Raw genomic sequence first — 21713 nt, 5'->3', positions numbered from 1 at the left:
GGGTGTGTATAGGGGCGTATGTATATGGCTGTGTGTGTTTTTTTATAAAGGGTGTGTTTATATGGGTGTGTGTGTTTTATTGAGGGTGTGTGTGTATAGGGGGTGTGTGTATATGGGTGTTTGTTTATAGAGGGTGTGTGTATAGGGGTGTGTATATATTAGGAGTGTGTATCAGGGAGGCGTATAGGGGTGTGTGTACAGAGGGTGTGTATATGGGTGTGTGTGTATAGGGAAGGTGTGTAGGGGGTGGGTGTGTATAGAGGTGATTGTATACGTTCACTCAGATGCTGATCACATCACGTTTATCGCCTGTGATTCATGTATACACTGGAACATACACTATAAATGAATCCTCTAACATATCATACAGTAATATTTGTGACCCATAGGACCTATCATAAAAATAAGTATATTCCCCATAGATATGTTTTTTGCTTGATACCCAGTGCTCCTTTTGTTTTTGCGGTATACCGACTCACAGGGGCCAAATAGAATCCAAAGGGACAATCTTGGTCACTGTCTGGCCAATGTCGCCCCATGGACCTGTTTCGCCAGTGTTCAGGAGCTTTCTTGGCATAAACTTAACGCACATCATAAACTCAATGTGAATCAGCCTTCGACAAGAAATAAAAACTTTCTCATGAATTCCTTAAAGGGAATGTCCACCTTTTGGAGACAATTTTTTTTTTACTTAATTTCATGTAATTGGGGCTAAAAATTATTTTTGCCCTGTCTATTACTGGCTGTAGAATAAATTAACTAAGAATCCGTCAGTCTGCCCACTATGAAGATCTTGTGAAAGCCAAATTGTGTCAAATGTTTAATGAATACCAATTATATCCCTAGCACTACTCAGGTTTTCCGGCTTTTGGTATTTTTCTGATTGCATCATGTACGTGTCTTGCAGATGGTCCTCACGTTATGAAGGAGTCCTTCATTAGAACATGTAATCTCAATGTTCCTACGCCAAGTGCCCACCACTCGTACCATATTAATGTGCCCTTAGTCTGTGCTCTTATAGTGTGTTGCCTATAAAGGTGACCAAGCACATTAATTTCAGCCAAACCACTGATTTTCCTTTCAAAATCAGTGGAAAGAAGAATCGCGCTGTTGGATTTCAACATTTCAAAGGTGTCTGGAAGTGGCCTTTACCCTTCCTCCTGTTAAGAACCCATTGGGGGTGTAACATCTGGCACCCCAACAATCAGCTGTTCCCGGTGCCGGATGTGCTGAGTTATGTGGCTTTACAGAATGGCTCCGTCAACGCAGTAGTGGCCGCGGCCGGGTACTGCACATCCACCCCCTATTGTACCCGGGCATCTTTTACTGTTGCTTTCCTAATAAGTCTTCCTATGCAGAGTTTTCCTGACTAATTGCTTTGATTAACAATCTGACTGGACGTTCGTTCAGAATATTAGAGGTGGTGGTTCTTCATGTCGACATATCCTGTATTCATGGACCTAGACCAGCGTTATGGAAATGTAATATATTTCTTTATATTCTAGATGAAAATTGGGATGACGGCCAGCTCTATGGATTTGAACCTTGCAATGAAAACTTTGTAACAGGATGCAACATTATCAATGGAAAATGTGAATGCGACACTATTCGGACCTGTACCAGTCCCTTTGAATTCCCCAACCAGGACTCATGTCATAGTGCCCTGAAGAGAATCGAAGGTAAGTCCAAGATGGCATATACCAAATGCTTCTGCCAGAGGAATCATGGTTTCGTTTAATCTTTAAGACGTGCTGTAATATGATGCTAATGAAATGCAAGCTCTTGTGGTGCCGTGTCACTTTATTGTGGTTGGTTATCAGTCGAGTGGAGCCGAGATGGGCAAATCCCTGGTAGTCTACAGGATTATAGATTTGCTACTGGCTCCTAGGTTCTTCTTGTCTGCCCGCTAATAAAATAAAATTGGTTCCTAAAGTGTTTTTCCGCCTGGCTCCCAAATTCTTAAGCACTTTATTATAGATATTTGTCTCCATTACAATTGGAAAGTTGTTGGCTAAAGGCGCCGTAAAGACAATGCTACCTGATCTTTCTGAGATATTAGTGCATTAGGAAATGCTAACAGCTTGCCTGGATGAGCTCACCTGGCTGCCTAGAACTTTAGTGCTCGAACGTGACTATACGGCGGTGGTCAGTATTTTATGGCTGGTAATACATTATTTCCAAAGTGTTTGTTCTGCAGCTTTTGCTGATATCAGATCACTGCGGCGTATTATGCTGGCCATACATGTGACATAGCTGACGTCCAACAATTTCTCCAAATTCTACCATTGGACATAGGCATGAGATTTTATTGTCAAACTATTGGCAGATCTAGCTAAGTTTTCTGATAACAGGCTGATGCCTTTGATGGTCATACACATTAAGCCCCCCCATACATAGGCTAATGTCTAACGAACCCACCGATAATAATTGTTCGTTCGGCCGACAGTCTAATGTGTATGAAAGCTTCGGACAACTGATTGTCTGGGGACTTAAAGAGGTTTTCACATCTCCAAAATTCTATCCCAATATTTAGTAGGTGTATTATTAATAGTATTAGCAAATGCCTCCATCTAAAAATGTAGTATCGTTCTTCTCATTCGCTATGTTGCTTACCCCATGTTCGGGGCATTGCAGTAGCTTAGGTATCCTTGGTTACAACCACTAACTGTCGCTATATGACTGGATGTATCCATGGATACCTAAGCTACTGCAATGCCCTGCATATGAGGTAAGCAACACAGCTTATCAGAAGAACTATACTACATTTCTAATTGGAGGTATTTGCTATTATTATTATTACACCTACTACTTATTGGGATAGGATCTTGTAGATGGGAATACCCCTTTAAGTATCAGGCCTGTGATTTTGCACTGCCGATCCTTTTGTTTTTCCTTGAATAATCCACTGCTAGATATGTATGGCTGCTCGTCTCATAGAGAACACATGGGCGCCGGGCAGAACGAGTGCTACTGTTTATAGGAGAGTCGGTTGACAAAGCTGCCATCAAAACGATCGTCCAAATTCGTTCCATCGACAACTATCTAATGTGTATGAGGGACTTAAGAGTATCTGACGCTACAGAAATAAGCTGGATCTGCCAATAATCAGCAGATCTGTAGTAAGGGTCATAGGTTCAGATGTCATGCTTTTTTGTTTAAAGGGAATCTGTCAAGTCTCTTAAATGGGTGGTCTAGCACCTAAAATGTATTTTCTAGCTATCTTTACACCCTAACCACTTTTGTAATTTTCTTTATTACATAACAACCTGCACTTTTCCCTGTCTGTCTAATATCTAAATGTGGATTTTTTACTGCACTTCTTGTGACATTTTGTTTTAGAGGAGTCTTAAACTTGACACATCACAGGAGGCTGGGGCTGCACTCACTCGCCACAGCATGTATCGCCTCTTATGGAACAGGACATTATAAGGGGCAGCGCTGCAGTCGCTCACTAATTTTTTGCATCGCTGCTAGCTCTAAAGACGTCCTGGATCCTGGGTGATGGACGCTGTGAATATAGTGAGTGCAATGCCGGCTCTCTGCTTTTGTCATCGCCGCTAGAACTTCTGTGAAAGACGTCGTCAGGGGGCAGAAATAGAAGAAATGACACCAGCGCCGCCCGACAGCTTCTAGCATCGCCCTCAAATGAATCGTCAGCAGGGGTCGGTGATAGCAGCTGTGTGAAACCAGCACCACCCCTTGATGATGATTCTTTTGGGGGTGGTGATAAAAGTTATGGGATGGTGCTGGTGTCACTCACTGCTATCTCTGGCCCCTGACGATGTCTTCTTTCACAAAAGCTACAACGGCAGTGACAGAAGCAGAGAGCTGACACTGCATTCACATCATCCACAGCGTCCATCACCCAGGATTCAGGACGTCTTCATAAGGGGCAGCAATGCAAGAAACTAGTGAGTAACTGCAGCGCTTCCCCCTGCAATGTCCTCTTCCTGGAGGGACAATGGACACTGCGGGGAGTGAATGCAGGCCCAGCCTCTTGTGGTGTCACGTTTGAGACTTCTCTCAATGAAACGTCACAGGAAATGCAGTAAAAAAACACATTTAGAGATTAGGTAGATAAGGAAAAGTGTATGATATTGTGTAATAATGCTAATTACAAAAGGGGTTAGGGTGTAAAAATAAATAGTTAAGAAATATATTTTAGGTGCTGGACCACCCCTTTAAACCTTCAACACTGAAACCATTAGGTGACGTATCCTTTATTGCTTTGTTTTAATAAAGCCCTTCGTGTCCCAAGCAAATGTTCACTTATGTGATGAAACCATTTTAAGGCACCCTTCATAATATGCAAATTAAGTAGGACTAGTCCCGGTGGGTGCTGCTTCACCCAGGTTAGTCTGCTTCCGATTCTGTAATCTCGCACTCCTTGGGTGTAATTGACATCATCCCCACAGATCTGCATCATCTCAGGAACAGCATTGCAAATGTAGTGCTGTGATGGGATAAGGGACAGTACAGCCGGCTTCTCTGAACTTTCTTGGGAAGCAATAGCAATGCCATTCCTGGGATAAAGTGGTTTATGGGAATGATGTCAATCACGTCTAGGATGGGCGAGATTACAGCTTCTGAAGCAGACTAGTCCACCCACCCGAACTAGTAGTACGTATTTGGATATGACAAAATGGTTTTATCAGATAAGGGAACATTTATTTGAGATACAAAGGACTATATTAGGGCAGCTATAGTGATATGTGCCCTAATAGTGGCAGTTTTGGAGGCTTAAGGGACCTGACAGGTTCCCATTAAATTCCACACTGCAGCAGACAATACTATAGATGCTCACATACAAAGTGAATGAAAGGTGCGGTGCGCTAAGCTGATAACGTAGCGTGCCACCGTGGTTATATTCGGAACTGCCACGTCTGTATCTCTTTGCCTATGGCCATCTTTAGCCAAGGGTGCTTGTTTGTTTCAAGATAAAGGGAAGAATAAGATGTCCATCTCCCATTCCTGCTTTTCCCAACATGTAATGTGTGAGGCCAGCTGAAGAAGATGAACGTGAAAGCATTGAGCAACTACCAGGCATAATGGGTTGACAACGCTTTCTCATGAACTTTGGTATGATTGTGTGTAACACTTGTGTGGGCATCTACTGATGTCTATGGTATAGACGGCCATTGGGGCAGAAGGTCGTAAAACATATTCTGAATCATCTCAGCCTCTCACACTCCTGCTGGACTTTAGAAGGCTGAGAGGTAGTCATATGAAACTGGCCACTAATTGCATGTCGTAGGTAGTCCTAATGTGTCTATGTCCACGATCCACTGATGTATACAATGTGGGCTTATTTTTTCTCCACACGGCCAATGTACATTACAGCTGATGGTTTCTACGCTTGGCATCAGTGTAGTTTGACCTCTGATCTACTCTACTTTTCTTCTTATTACTGTTTTTAAACTTTCTTTTGAGATTTTTTGTAAGTGCACCTTTTTTGGTCCTACCATACCTAATCACGATAAACGCCTAAAGCTGTTATGTCGCATGTGCCTTCTGACTTGCGGAAACCCTAAAAATATCTGACCTTAACAGGTTGATGGGAAATTCTAGAATGATGCAAGGATGACTTTGGCTGAATGTCAGTTCCCAATGCCAGGTTTATTTTGTGGCCGTCTCTCGATATAAAGGAGACCCTCTAAATCTACAAATGAACCTATAGGCTCACGGAATATCGCTTACTTACAGGGTATAAAGGCAAACAAAGAAGCACCAGTGGCTCCTCAAGCCATAAGAGGCAGGTGCTTTGTTAGCATAGCTGATAATCTTAAAAAAAAAAAACAATGTTCACCCTACTTCTGTGATTTCTCGGAAGTGTTTCCATTTAATAGACTGCATTCCTGCAGATATTGTGTTCTGTTTGTGGAGATATCGGTGCTGCCCCCCATATCAGGGTCTCCTTCATTATCACAAGGCTGTATGAAGGATGCGTGGGATGTGGGCAGAAGGTCTTATTGTATTCAGTTCCAGGCTCATAAAGAATCTTTGACTACATTAATGTTTTTCTACTTCATAGTAGGAATATTTATATTTATTTTCTTGGAAATGAATCATTATTTCGATGTCTGATGGATAAAAGCCGCAGCAGAATTCAGCAGAATGGTTTTACAATAAGAATGGCAGGTTTGATGTGGCAGCCCGGCTTCTTTCTTACCCTCACTCATTTTATGATTGACTTTCTACCTGCATTTTTAAATGTTATGCCGTTTGTTGCTATCGTAAAGTCCCTGGGAATAGTCTGATATTATTTTTTACTTTTATTGGACTTTTCAAAGTGTTATCTTTGTGTTTGTTTTGGTGGGAACTTACTGTGCACCATTAAAAGGGAATCTGTCACCGGGTTTTTACTACCCTATCTGAGAGCAGCATGATGTGGAGGGAGATACCGTGATTCCGGTGATGTATCACTTACTGGGTTGCTTGCTGTAGTTTTGATAAAACCACAGTTCTATTTGCTGCAGATCTGATAGTTCTTTGAATGCTGAGCTCTGTATAACCCCGCCCCCACACCACTGATTGGCAGCTTTCTGTGTACACTGTGTGGTGTGGGCGGGGTTATACAGAGCTCATCATTCAGAGAACTGGTAGATCTGCAGCAAATAAAACTGTGGTTTTATCAAAACTACAGCAAGCAACCCAGTAAGTGTTACATCGTTGGAATCAGGGTCGCTTTTCCTACATTCTGCTGCTCTCAGATTAGGTAGAAAAACCTGGTGACAGATTCCCTTTAATAAAGCAATGCCTATCTTAGCGAGATGAGAAGTTATAGAAGTATATATGTATCATGTGCAGATGGCGTCTTATACTGTGTAGGTGTAATGGTTAAGAAATAATCTCCTCTGGATTACAACTGTGTTAGCCCCTTTGTGGAAATGTGATGGAGCCATATATCTCTTTTCATTGATTCCAGGTAGTTAACGGAAATTTATGCTCACATATGTAATGCCCCTAATACTTCTCCAGTTTATCCTTGGCTTACCTGTGTAGCTGCTTAAATCCCAGGCTTACCTGCGGAGCCGGATGAAATTCATGAAATCCACTCTCTCTGATCATGATATATTAAAGGGTTGATTTTTACCTTCCAAGCAAAAAAAAAAGTGTAGAAGATCCTCCCGCTTAGACAGTCTTTTTTTTTTACTCAGCATTAGATGTCTGCATTCATTGTGTGTATTTATTGCTGCATTTTTAACATTACAAGTCTTGTGGATTCGTAGCGCATGCGAGTCCAAGACTCCTCATAAAATCAAGTGATTGGTAGTCCCAGAAAAAATCACCAATAAAACATACTTTTTTAACGAATTGGAAACAAAAAAAACATTGGATGTGCATAGGAAAAAAAAGCATCACAAACTGAGAAGATTCCATTTTGAAAAAGAACCAATGAAAAATGCAAGTAAAGTGAAAAAATCTAGATATATGTTTAATATTTCTCTGTTGATTCCCAGCCAAACATCTGCAGGAGCAATTTTTTCCTCTCCACTAAAAAGTCCATTAAAAACACTGTGTGGTAAATTAGCATTAAATAGGACCTCAGGGGAGCAGCAGGAATAAAATGAGAGCAAAATCTGGCCATTTTGATCTGGAGTCATCTTCTTTCTTTCGGGAGCACACCGCTCTCCAGCCTCCTGGCTTCCTGCTTTAAAGGCGGTGGTTCCCTCCTGATGATGGACAGTTCGGACCAGCACAATAGCTGAGCCTCTGGCCTGAACTGTGTTCTCTCTGATGCTGCTTTATGAGGCGGCTTTGCCACCATCAGAGGAGCACAATGAATTTGGTATTATCTGTTTAGAAAAGTTGACACCGATGTCTTGCTTGTAGAAACTCATATTTCAGAGCTACAACTTATACAAACTTTTTTCCCAAGTCTTTCTAAATTCATAAATGCCTGAGGTTCGCTATTTAGCTAATCAGAAATTAGCACAATTCATATTACAATAACAGTTAAAAAACATTTGTGTAAAAATTTTTATTTTTATTTTTTTTTTAATTTAACTTGTATTTAATAGCTTTCAAAAATGGGCAGTATATGAAGGAAAAATAAATGAAAGGTTACAGAGAATTTGTAGTAACAGCTGATTTTGTCATGATATTTCTTTTATTGTTTTTTTTTTGTTGTTTTTTTTTCTACAAAGTATACACAAATACAACTCTGGAATTTTGTGTAGTTTGCCAATTCTGGTGTGAAAAACATAAATTAAACAAATTATACCTGCTGGATATGAAGTTACGTCATTTGGAAGCAGAAAAGAAAACCACTTACACAGCATGGTGGTAGATTTTTACATTCTGCTTAACCTCCCTTGTTAACAGATGAACAGGCAGCTAAATTAAGTCTGGAATATGTAAGAATAGTGTGGAGTCCTGACCGCTTCCAGCAGCGGTGCTGTGTGACACTTGGTCTGGTAACATGGAATTAATTCCCGTGTAGCTCTGTGGGCGGTGTCATTTTTGTTGTTATTTTGCACTACAGTACAGGAATTTAGGCTCATCCCAGTGATTTTGGCATGACCAGCTAACTATCTTATATATATGGGGTGCCTGATCTCTTCAATGTCAGATGTCAGGGAAAATAAGGGTTGTGCATTAAAGAAGCACCAAGAACCATTCAAATGTTTATACTCTTAAGGGTGATGTAGGCAAAGAGAAGCTGAATCCAATGATGTATCACTTAGTTTCCTGGGTGCTTCGTTCTGATACAATCAGAGTTTTTAGATTTAGAATGAAGCAGAGCTGAGCAAACTAACCCCACCCCCACCACAACTGACCCCGCCCACACTAGGCTCTCAATGTACAAAGTCCATAGACAGTGAAGTGCACTTTGACAAGTGACACATCCCTGAATTCTGTCTTTCAACCTCTATCTCCTGCTGTCCTCAGATTATATAGCAAAACCTGCTGACGAATTCCCTTTAATATATTGCAGTCATCATATTATATAGAACTGTGTACTTACAATTGCTCATTTTCCCTTTCTACCCAGCTAATTCTTCTCTTTTCACTGCTCTATGTAGGGGTCTCTCTTCCCTGCATTTATCATTCCCCTCTTCATCTCCTAATCCAGCTGCTCCGCTCTTCCCCCCCCTGCCAGGGACTTTTGCAGTGACTAATGACTCATACAGGGAAAATTGACTTTCTGTTTTTACAAAGAAAAAACAGAAGGATTCAGCTAGTCAGTTTTAATCATGTGATGCCATAGATCTAATGGAAAAGAGTAGAATTAACTGGGTAGAAGGGCAAAATAAGCAATTGTAAGTGTTATGATCTGCTACAAGCACTAAGGAAAGACAGGAGATCTGTCCCTACAATAGAACTAAGCTGGATCCCTATGATGTAACGGGGAACCTGATCCTGCGATCAGACCCGCTAAAGTCCTCGGCTAGTCTGTACGAAGACCTATAGATGCAAGGGAGGGATCCCTACAAGAACTAGGGACTGGGATAAAGTTGGACACCTCCTAGCAGAAATTGTAGCAGTAAAAGACAAACACACAACATAGAACATAGAGGTCAGAAGACCTAGCAAAACCAACAGAGAAAGGTAACAGAGCACCAAGCTAGCTCAAGAGTAGTAATTACAATGAAGTCCAGCAAGGCCAGGAGGGCGGAGCCAGATTAAGCAGGCATAAAAGGTCATGTGACCAGCAAACTAGAAAAAACCAACAGGAGAGTTCTAACAGTACCCCCTCTTCTAAGAGGATCCTCCGGATCCCCTAGGCCCGGGCTTATCAGGAAACCTCCTGTGAAACGCTCTGACAAGTCTGGAAGCAGAAACATCATCCGCCCTCACCCATGAGTTATCCTCGGGTCCGAAACCCTTCCAAGCGACGAGATACTGCAAACTCCCTCTATACCGTCTAGAATTTAGGATGCGGGAAATTTCATATTCCCCGTCCTCCACCACCGGAGGAACAGTGGCAGAGGCGTCACCAACCGACACATCAGCTCTTTTCAACAGAAAAACATGAAACACCGGATTAATCTTCCAGGAGGTAGGAACCTCCAACCTAACAGCAGATTGGTTAACTATCTGAAGCACCTTAAAGGGCCCTACAAACTTGGGACCCAATTTTTTAGAAGGAATCCTCAATCGCAGATTCTTAGAGGACAACCAAACCATGTCACCAATGGCAAATGAAACCTCTTGCCGTTTCCTATCAAAGTACCTCTTAGATTTTTTGTTAGCCTCCTGAAGATTATCAAGCACATCCGACCAAACTCTCTCCAAATCACCGGAAAAACTCTCCTCCTCAGGCACAGCCGATACCAATTTGGAGAATGACCCAAAAGACGGATGTCTCCCAGAACAACAAAAAAAGGCAAACACCCAGCAGAAGAGGATGTATGGTTGTTAAGAGCAAATTCAGCAAGTGGCAGAAACTCAGACCACCCCTCTTGATTGTCTGCCACAAAGCAACGCAAGAACTGCTCAACATCCTGGTTCTTTCTTTCTGTCTGGCCATTAGACTCAGGATGATATCCGGATGAAAACGACAAATGAACTCCCAACCTGTCACAAAAGGCATGCCAAAAACGAGCCACGAACTGAGGTCCCCTATCAGAAACAATGTCAGTAGGAACGCCATGTAGTCTGACAATTTCCTTGACAAAGGCCTTAGCGAGTGTCTTAGCGCAAGGCAGTTTGATGAAGGGAACCAAGTGACACATCTTGCTAAAACGGTCCACGACCACCCAGATGACCGTGAAACCTTCAGAGGGGGGAAGGTCAGTAATAAAGTCCATAGCCAGATGTGTCCAAGGTGCACTAGGAACCTCCAGAGGACAAAGCAACCCCGCAGCAGGAGCATGCGAAGACTTAGATCTAGCACACACAGTACATTGATGCACCCACTTAATGACTTCCTTCTGCCATCCAAGCCACCAAAAACTGCGACCCACAAGTCTCTTGGTCTCAGAAATTCCTGGATGACCTGCCAACCGAGACTCATGACACTCAACAAACAAATCTCTCCTAAAGGTCCTAGGCACAAACAACCTCCCATGGGGAGTGTTAGATGGGGCATTCTCCTGAGCTTTAAGAATCTCATCCTCCAAAACGGAGTCCAAGCAGCAATCACAACACCTTCTTGTAAAATACTCTCCTCCTCCTCAGCACCGACCATGGGAGAAAAGCTGCGAGACAAAGCATCCGCTTTAACATTCTTGGTACCCGGGATGTAAGTAATGGAAAAATTAAACCGCGAGAAAAAAAGTGCCCACCTAGCCTGACGGGCATTCAAGCGCTTGGCAGCATCAAGATAGATCAGATTTTTATGATCAGTGAAAACCTGAATGGGAAATTCAGCACCTTCCAAGAGATGACGCCAGTGTTCAAATGCGAGTTTAATAGCCAGCAATTCCCGATTACCAATATCGTAATTAAGTTCAGTCTCAGAAAATTTTTTTGAAAAAAAGGCACAGGGACTCCATCCTTGCTTTCCTGAGACAACACCGCACCGACCCCCACAGAAGAAGCATCAACCTCAACCAAAAACGGCTTAGTCACATCAGGCTGCATAAGGATGGGGGCAGAGCTGAACCTCTCCTTTAGAAACACAAAAGCTTCAATGGCCTCAGAAGTCCACTGAACCACATTAGCACCTTTCCTGGTGAGATCGGTGAGCGGTTTGACAATAATAGAACATTTTTTTATGAATTTTCTGTAATAATTGGCGAAACCCAAAAACCTCTGTATCGATTTCAAACCAATAGGCCTAGGCCATTCCTGCACAGCTTGAACTTTAACCGGGTCCATCTCAAAACCTTCACTGGAGATAATATAATCCAAAAAACTAATTCTCTGTACAGCTGTTAGAACCTTTCTCTTAGGTTTTTTCCTTTGCTGGTCACATGACCTTGTTGGCCTATTTAATCCTGCTCCGCCCTTCTGGCTTTGCTGGACTTCATTGTATAACTACTTTCTAGCTAGCCTGTGCTCTATATCTAACTCTGTTAGTTTGCTTGGTCTACGGACCTCAGTGTTCTATATATTTTGTTTGTTTGTCTGTCTGCTACTATTTCTGTTAGGAGGTGTCCCATTTTCCTCCCAGTCTTTAGTACTTGTAGGGATTCCTTCCCCACATCTATAGGTCTCCGTACAGACTAGCTTAGGACTTTAGCAGGTCTGATCGCAGGATCAGGTCCCCTGTTACATCGTAGGGATAAAGCTGAGTTCTATCGTAGGGACAGATCTCCTCTCTTTCCTTAGCTCTGGTAGCAGAACATAACAACAGCGAACTCACATTTCTCTAGCTTAGCAAAAAGCGAATTGTCCATTAATAACTGTAAAACCTCACGTACGCTCTGCCAATGAGACTCCAGATCAGGTGAATAAATCAGAATGTCATCCAAATACACAACCACATTTTTGCCGATCAAAGGTCTAAGGATGTCATTAATAAGATTCTGAAAAAATGCTGGAGCATTGGTAAGACCAAAAGGCATAACCAGATTCTCAAAATGACCCACAGGAGTGTTAAAAGCAGTCTTCCATTCATCACCCTCCTTCATGCGCAACAAATTGTATGCCCCCCGGAGATCAATTTTAGAGAACCACTTGGCCCCCACTAACTGGTTAAACAAATCAGGAATCAATGGCAGTGGGTAAGGATTGCGTACAGTAATTTTATTAATCTCACGAAAGTCCAGACAAGGACGTAAACCGCCATCTTTTTTTTTTACAAAAAAAAATCCAACAGCCTCCGGAGACTTGGAAGGCCTAATGTGACCGGCGGCCAAGCTTGTCTGTATGTATTCCTCCAAAGCCTTTCTCGCAGGAATAGTAAGATTAAATAAACGACTTTTAGAAAGAGTCGCTCCAGGGACAAATTCAATGGTACAATCATAGTCTCTATGGGGAGGCAAAATTTGTGACTCCTCCTCAGAAAAAACTCTCCAAAAATCCTGAATAGGTACAGGTAATTCCCCTTTTTCCACCGCAGCAATACGTCCGTTACAACACTTGTCATAACATTTAGGGCTCCAGGACTTAATTTCATTGGTAGACCAATCCAGTACAGGATTGTGCAATTTTAACCAGGGCAACCCCAAAATTACTGGAGAAGGCAAATTATTTAATACTACCAAATCCAAATTCTCTTGATGAATACCATTAATAGTGAGGGGAAATTCACAGACCTTGTGAGTAACACTCTTCAAGGGAGAGCCATCAACAGAAACCACAGCAATAGGGGATGACAAAGGTTTAGGTTTTAATTTAAGTTTTTCCAAGAATCCCCCATCAATCACATTCAGAGTAGAACCACAATCCACAAATACCCGAAATTCAATTAATTCTTCCTGAGCAGCGGTAGTAGCAGATAGGAATACTCCCTTAGTATTTAAACAGGCTATACGTGCATGACTGACCATTTTTTTTTCCTTGTTCATACGAAGCACACTGTTCTTAATAAAATGACCAGAATTTCCGCAATAAAAGCACAAACCTCCAGAAAGCCTGCGGTCTTTTTCCTGAGAGCGGGGTGCCATCGCCCCAATCTCCATCTGCTCTCCTTTGTCAGCACAGACCCTCTCAAAACTCGGAGCTGACATGGCAGAGGATTTACTCTCATTAACCCTTGCACGCAGTCTCCTGTCCACCCGTATAGCTAATTGCATTGCCTCCTGCAAGTTTCCAGGTGTGGGATAAGCAATCAGCAAATCCTTAACCCTTTCACCTAGCCCTGCAAGAAACAAACTTTTCAAAGCTGAATCGTTCCACCCCACCTGGGCAGACCACCGACGGAAGTGAGAACAATATTTTTCCACATTACCTGATCCCTGCCTCAGACGTCTCAATTCAGACTCAGCAGATGAGACACGATCAGGATCATCGTACAACAAACCCAAAGCAGAAAAAAAACTATCCACTGATCTAAAGCACGGATCACTAGGTTGGAGAGAAAAGGCCCATCCCTGAGGATCTTTGCGCAAAAGTGACATTATGAACCCTATGCGCTGTGATTCATCACCAGAGGATCTGGGTCTTAAACGAAAATACAGTAAACAAGCATTTTTAAAAGAAAAAAAATCTTGTTGTTCACCAAAAAATAGATCAGGCAGACGTACCTTTGGCTCCACAAAATGTGCTCCAGAACAGCTACTCACGTGTTGTTGGAGCTCGGCCACCTCCAGAGAGAGTCCCTGCAAGCGTTGAGCCAAATCTTGAACCGAGACCATGATGGAAACTGGAGGTCTTTCCTTAGAGAAATGTATTTTTGGGCTGGACTTACTGTTATGATCTGCTACAAGCACTAAGGAAAGACAGGAGATCTGTCCCTACAACAGAACTAAGCTGGATCCCTACGATGTAACGGGGAACCTGATCCTGCGATCAGACCCGCTAAAGTCCTCGGCTAGTCTGTACGAAGACCTATAGATGCAAGGGAGGGATCCCTACAAGAACTAGGGACTGGGATAAAGTTGGACACCTCCTAGCAGAAATTGTAGCAGTAAAAGACAAACACACAACATAGAACATAGAGGTCAGAAGACCTAGCAAAACCAACAGAGAAAGGTAACAGAGCACTAAGCTAGCTCAAGAGTAGAAAATACAATGAAGTCCAGCAAGGCCAGGAGGGCGGAGCCGGATTAAATAGGCAAAAAAGGTCATGTGACCAGCAAACTAGAAAAAAACCAACAGGAGAGTTCTAACAGTAAGTACACAGTGATATATAATATGATGACTGCAGTATATTAAAAGGATAAAAATTTTGTTGGGAGGAGTTCTTCTTTAAGGATTTCAACATTCCTAATTTATTATTTTCCACAAGAGAGAAACTGACCTCAGAGGTGGCCGTGGCTAATACCCCTCTCACTATTGAGTAGGTTTGTGAATGTATGGGTCGGGGGGAAGGAGTTGAACACGTAGCTGACAGCTATCTAAGGTATGTGGCCACCATAAGTGGACTAGGATATTAATGATATATTTTTAGGCTAGGTCTGCAATATCAGATCAGTGGGGGTCCGACACCTGGCACCCTTACTGATCAGCTAGCTGGTCCCATAGTCATTTGAAATATTTAAAGCCAGAATACCATAGCTCTATACACTGTGTGCAGGCCGATCCCAAGGATACGTCATCAATATCGTAGTGATGGAAAACCCTTTGAAATAGATGCACCGAGGCTTTGACAGATACATTGGATTGTGCTGGGTGACGATGAGAGGAACGCAAGTACTAGAATGACGCGAGTTATTTTCCCCGTACTATCCCTTATAATCCCCTGTGTCATCCTGGTGTTCGGAGGTTTCCTGCCATTGCTAGTAAAACGCCAAAGACGATTGTGTCCAGTGATAATCTCTGAATGTAATCTCACTCAGAAGACCCCAGAATATGAGACCATTCTCACACAGACTGTTCTTTGTAATCCCCACTCCCTTTTTATCAGATTAGGTTAGGTAGAAGAAAATCCATACGTCCCAGGAAGCACAATCTCAGGCTATTTTCAGCCTTTTCAATGAGAAAATTGGAACGCGTCTGCTAGGGGGAGCGAGTTGATCGATGGGCATTATTTGTGGTGACAGAGGCTGGAGGGGGACATTTGTATTGTGCACATTGTGTGACATTGCTGAGCAAGTTATTCCCGTAACACCGCTCCTATTTTATACTAGATTAACCGCCATTTAGACCCAAGGACAAGACAGATTGCTATTAAAGCGTCAATCTCTTTGATGGTGGGACTTATTTCTCTTGGGGTACTGTGTTTCATTTTTGTCAAATATTGTATGATGAGAGTTGTTCTCCTATCTTGGCCAGACAATTGAAAATGCTGACAAGGGCAAGACATCAGAAATATAACAAGAAGAAATTGGGGTGTGTAGACCCCATCCTGTGTAGACCCCATCCTGTGTAGATTTTTTGTTCTTGTATGGTTGCTGTGTTGGAGGTTGGAGCATTTCTGAAGGTATTTCTCTGATGGAAGCCCCTGCCATATCACTACATAGTCATACGTCGCCATTCATATGGTGCAGTATACTTTTTATTACGTTGGAGAGCGTTGTAAACTATACTTTCCTGTACAGTAAAAAAAAAATGTCTTCTGGGCCTATGGATACATCGTAGATATACATGGGTGATGGCTTCAGACATATTCCGCCAATGTGTACAGAACACAAATGTGAACAGAGGCTTAGAGCCATCGTTATATGATAGCCCACGTGGAATATATCTTTCCGCCATAGGTGATTGGTTTGCAACCTGACATCATTTCAGTTAAAATTCAAGTTAGTTCCATATATTGTCCGACTTTCCAATTATTACATCTAATTATTGGCAAAACAAGGCCTAGGTCCCCAGCGTCATATATTGCTTCCATACATTACGCCGCTTGCTGCCATTTCTATTTTCCATGTTGTTCTTTTTACAAGCAGGGAAATCATGAGATAAATGATCCCTTACTTTGCACCTAAGCATTTCTAATATACGTGGTAAGTAGACCTCCAGTGTAAAGGTGGCAGCGCCGCCTGATCCGCACACATTATGATTAACTCCAATCATTCCTCAGTAAGTGGATTTAAATAATTCATAGAAGGAAACAGTCAATAGTTGGCCTTGAATGGTAATGTGATAGCCGGGTCCCAGTAGGAGCATATTAATGCTAAGCCCTAATACCGTACAGCTAGCCATAGACTTGGAGATCCTTCACTTTTTCAATTAATCACCTGATATATCTTCTGTGTAATGAGATTTATCAGATAATTGAGCACATAGTTGTTTTTCATGCCTTTAAAGGCAACAGGAGGAAGAGCAAATTATTAATCTGATAAAGGTTATACTCAATTCATACTAGTCTGAGGGGGCTTTCAGGTGCTTCTTTTGTAGGCTTTAATAGCCAAACTTTTGCTAAAAGTTTCTCCTGTATATATCGAAACATTTTATTAAATGAGTTTTCCTGTAAATAAGTGTGTATGGGATAAGTTACAAAATTACAGATCTGCGCTCCTAAATGTGATACATTGATATATCACCAATAGTGTTGAGCGATACCTTCCAATATCAGGAAATATCGTATCGGATTGGATCGGGCCGATACCCAAAAAGTATCGGATATCGCCGATTCCGATACCGGAAACCAATGCAAGTCAATGGGACACAAATATCGGAATGAAAATAAACCCTTTCTTTCCTTGTAGGTTAATTCTACATGAAGTAAAACAACTAAGAATAATGTAGAATGACATGAAAAGCCGGCAATTCATCAGCGCATACACCGGTACCCGACAATTTACAACAGAAAGAATAGAGCTTCACACATAGATTAGATAGATAGAAACATGTCAGTCACATATATATGAAGTACTGTGACAGTGTTGCTTACTGTACTTGTCATTTAGTGTAAAGGATTTATTTTAAAAAATATTAGTGTTTTCATTCACCGTCTCTTTAAAAAAGCCGGCCGGCAATTCAGCAGCGGTACCCGACAATTTATAACAGACAGAATAGAGCTTCACACATAGATTAGATAGATAGAAACATGTCAGTCACATATATATGAAGTACAGTGACAGTGTTGCTTACTGTACTTGTCATTTAGTGTAAAGGATTTATTTAAAAAAATATTAGTGTTTTCGTGCACCGTCTCTTTAAAAAAGCCGGCCGGCAATTCAGCATCTGTACCCGACAATTTAGAATAGAAAGAATAGAGAATCATACATAGATTAGATAGATAGAAACATGTCAGTCACATATATATGAAGTACAGTGACAGTGTTGATTACTGTACTTGTCATTTAGTGTTAAAATAAAGGATTTATTTAAAAAAAAATTGGCGTGGGGTTCCCCTTAATTTTAGGCTCTAGCGGAGGTTAAGCAGACAGCTGGGGCAAATGTTTGAAGCCTGGGAAGGGGGTAATACCCACAGAGCTTCCCAGGCTACTAATATCAGCCCCCAGCTGAATACCTAGCCTTTACTAGCTATTAAAATGGGGGAACCCCCCCAAAAAAATAACGTGGGGTCGCCCCTAATTTAATAGCTAGCAAAGGCTAGGCAGACAGCTGGGGGCTGATTTTAATAGCCCAGGAAGGGTGCCATGAATATTGGCCCCCTCCCAGGCTAGAAACACCAGCCGTCAGCCGCCCCAGAAATGGCGCATCCATAGGATGCGCCAATTCTGGCACTTAGCCTCGCTCTTCCACGCTGCCCTGGTGCGGTGGCAGGGGGTAATAGGGTTGGGGTTGATGTCAGCTTATAATGCCAGCTGACTTCAAGCCCAGGTTAGTAATGGAGAGGCGTCTATAAGACACCCCCATTACTAACCCCATAGTCAAAGTTAAAAAAAAAACCACAAACACCCAGAATAAAGTCCTTTAATTGAAATAAAGACACAATTCTTTATTGTTCTAAATTAAACCATACTTACCATCACGCCCATTCCAGCTGAAGCCAACGATCTCCTGCAATAAAAGTAAAATAATAAAGCAACCTCATCCTTACCTTTCCATGGCTCCCACGACAGCTTCAGCTCTGCTACATCGAGATGACAGGCTGGACCGCATGAGAACGCTGCCATCCAGCCTGTCATCCCGCAGACACTGAGAAGCGCAGGCATGCTTGCGCTCCTCAGTGTCTCGCTGTGACGGCATCCAGATGAGCCGAGGTCATGTCCAATGAACTCAGCTCACCTCATGCACGTCACTGACAGCGTGGGAAAATTCTCCTGCACTCAGCACTTCAGCGTGAGAATTTTCCCACGCTGTCAGTGACGTGCATGAGGTGAGCTGAGTTCATTGGACATGCTACATCGAGATGACTGGCTGGACCGCAGCAGAACGCTGCCATCCAGCCTATCATCCCGCAGACACTGATAAGCGCAGGCATGCTTGCGCTCCTCAGTGTCTGGCTGTGACGGCATCCAGATGAGCCGAGGTCATGTCCAATGAACTCGGCGCACCTCATGCACGTCACTGACAGCGTGGGAAAATTCTCACGCTGAAGCGCTGAGTGCAGGAGAATTTTCCCACGCTGTCAGTGACGTGCATGAGGTGAGCTGAGTTCATTGGACATGACCTCACATCATGTATGTCACTGACAGCGTGGGAGAAGTCTCACGCTGAAGCGCTGAGTGCAGGAGAATTTTCCCACGCTGTCAGTGACGTGCATGAGGTGAGCTGAGTTCATTGGACATGACCTCGGCTCATCTGGATGCCGTCACAGCCAGACACTGAGGAGCGCAAACATGCCTGCGCTTCTCAGTGTCTGCGGGATGACAGGCTGGATGGCAGCGTTCTGCTACGGTCCAGCCTGTCATCTCGATGTAGCAGAGCTGAAGCTGTCGTGGGAACCATGGAAAGGTAAGGATGAGGTTGGTTTATTATTTTACTTTTATTGCAGGAGATCGTTGGCTTCAGCTGGAATGGGCGTGATGGTAAGTATGGTTTAATTTAGAACAATAAAGAATTGTGTGTTTATTTCAATTAAAGGACTTTTTTCTGGGTGTTTGTGTTTTTTTTAAATACTTTACTAGAAATTCATGGCGGTCATGTCTAATATTGGCGTGACCCCATGAATTTCGGGCTTAGGGCCAGCTGATAATGCCAAGCTGGCCTTAACCCCTTTATTACCCAGTGAGCCACCGCACCAGGGCCCTGGATGAGTTGGGTACAGCGCCAGAAGATGGCGCTTCTATGAACGCGCCATTTTCCGGGGCGGCTGCGGACTGCAATTTGCAGCGGGTGGGGCCCAGAAAGCTTGGGCCTCCCTGCGCTGCAGATTCCAGCCCCCAGCTGCCTAGTTGTACCTGGCTGGACACAAAAATAGGGCGAAGCGCCACACATTTTTTTTTTTAATTATTTCATGAAATTCATGGAATAATTAAGAAAAAAAGGGCTTCCCTATATTGTTGTGTCCGGCTAGGTACAAATAGGCAGCTGGTGGTTGGGGGCAGCCCGTTCCTGCCTGCTGTACCTGGCTGGACACAAATATAGTGCGAAGCCCCACGTCAATTTTTTTTTAATTATTTCATGAAATAATTTAAAAAAAAAAGGGCTTCCCTATATTGTTGTGTCCGGCCAGGTACAAATAGGCAGCTGGTGGTTGGGGGCAGCCCGTTCCTGCCTGCTGTACCTGACTGGACACAAATATAGGGCGAAGCCCCACATAATTTTTTTTAAATTATTTCATGAATTTCCTGAAATAATTTAAAAAAAATTGACGTGGGGCTTCACACTATATTTGTGTCCAGCCAGGTACAGCAGGCAGGAACGGGCTGCCCCCAACCACCAGCTGCCTATTTGTACCTGGCCAGACACAACAATATAGGGAAGCCCTTTTTTTCTTAATTATTCCATGAATTTCATGAAATAATTAAAAAAAAAAAAAGGGGGGCTTCGCCCTATTTTTGTGTCCAGCCAGGTACAACTAGGCAGCTGGGGGCTGGAATCTGCAGCGCAGGGAGGCCCAAGCTTTCTGCCCCCCCCCCCCCCCCCCCGCTGAAAATTGCAGTCCGCGGCCGCCCCGGAAAATGGCGCGTTCATAGAAGCTGGATGCTGTACCTGGCTGGCATACAAAAATATGGCGAAGCCCACGTCAAAAGTTTTGGGAAAAATTAATTAAAAAATAAATAATAATTTAGGGACTGCATCTTTATTAACTCCTCAAATGTCATTTAGTGTTAAAATAAAGGATTTATTTAAAAAAAAAATGGCGTGGGATCCCCCATAATTTTAGTCTCTAGCGGAGGTTAAGCAGACGGCTGGGGCAGATGTTTGAAGCCTGGGAAGGGGGTAAAACCCACGGAGCTTCCCAGGCTACTAATATCAGCCCCCAGCTGAATACCTAGCCTTTACTAGCTATTAAAATGGGGGACCCCCCCCAAAAAAATGACGTGGGGTCCCCCCTATTTTAATAGCTAGCAAAGGCTAGGCAGACAGCTGGGGGCTGATATTAATAGCTCAGGAAGGGTGCCATGAATATTGGCCCCCTCCCAGGCTAGAAACACCAGCCGTCAGCCGCCCCAGAAATGGCGCATCCATAGGATGCGCCAATTCTGGCACTTAGCCTCGCTCTTCCACGCTGCCCTGGTGCGGTGGCAGGGGTAATAGTGGTGGGGTTCATGTCAGCGCCAGCTGCCATGAAGCCCAGGTAGTAATGATGGCCGTCTATATGACACCCCCATTACTAACCTACAAAGTGTTAAAAAGAAAAAACACACTACAACCAGAAAAAAATAATTTATTTGAAATAAAACACACCATTTTATTTAATTCTTAGTTTACTAAAAAAAAATAGTTACCTGTCCACGTTCCTGCGCTGATCTCCCATGCACAGCTGTCACATCTGGAGAAGGTGACAGCTGTGCATGGCTGCTGTAAGCTCACGCTGCCGGGAACACGTCCGCTCCCGGCAGCGGGAGCCACTGACTGAGGTCACCGGAGTGCATTCAGGCAGCGCAGCTCCGGAGACCTCCTTTACGGCACTGCTGTACCGTGGGAATTTCTCACGATACAGCAGTGCCGTAAAGGAGCTAACCGGAGCAGCGCTGCCTGAACTCCGGTGAACCCTTACGGCCCCGTCATTCTAGCGGCGGCAGCGGTTCAGAGCGGTCACATTCTATGTGGCTGCTCTAAACTGGAGATCTTCGTGGGACACTCGTGGACTACTACGGAGGGGTAAGGATAAGGTTGTGGTTTATTATTTTATATTTTATTACAGGAGATCGATGGCTTCGGGGAATTAGGTGTCTAGGTGAGTATAGGTGTAGTTT

General features: G+C 43.2%; 1 protein-coding gene across 1 annotated transcript in view; it reads left to right on the top strand.

Moving 5' to 3' along the window:
* Positions 1-21713, top strand: part of CRIM1 (cysteine rich transmembrane BMP regulator 1) — an 869940-nt gene that overhangs the window by 104679 nt on the left and 743548 nt on the right. Inside the window, exon 2 of the mRNA XM_073672628.1 lies at positions 1506-1679. Coding sequence (XP_073528729.1) covers positions 1506-1679 — 174 coding nt within the window. The remainder of the gene's footprint in view (positions 1-1505; positions 1680-21713) is intronic.

Source organism: Phyllobates terribilis, unplaced genomic scaffold (genome assembly GCF_046119375.1).
Source record: "Phyllobates terribilis strain yellow unplaced genomic scaffold, ASM4611937v1 Scaffold_3__8_contigs__length_932513732, whole genome shotgun sequence".
In the NCBI taxonomy this organism is placed as follows: domain Eukaryota; kingdom Metazoa; phylum Chordata; class Amphibia; order Anura; family Dendrobatidae; genus Phyllobates; species Phyllobates terribilis.
This window is presented reverse-complemented; position numbering and strand designations above follow the sequence as displayed.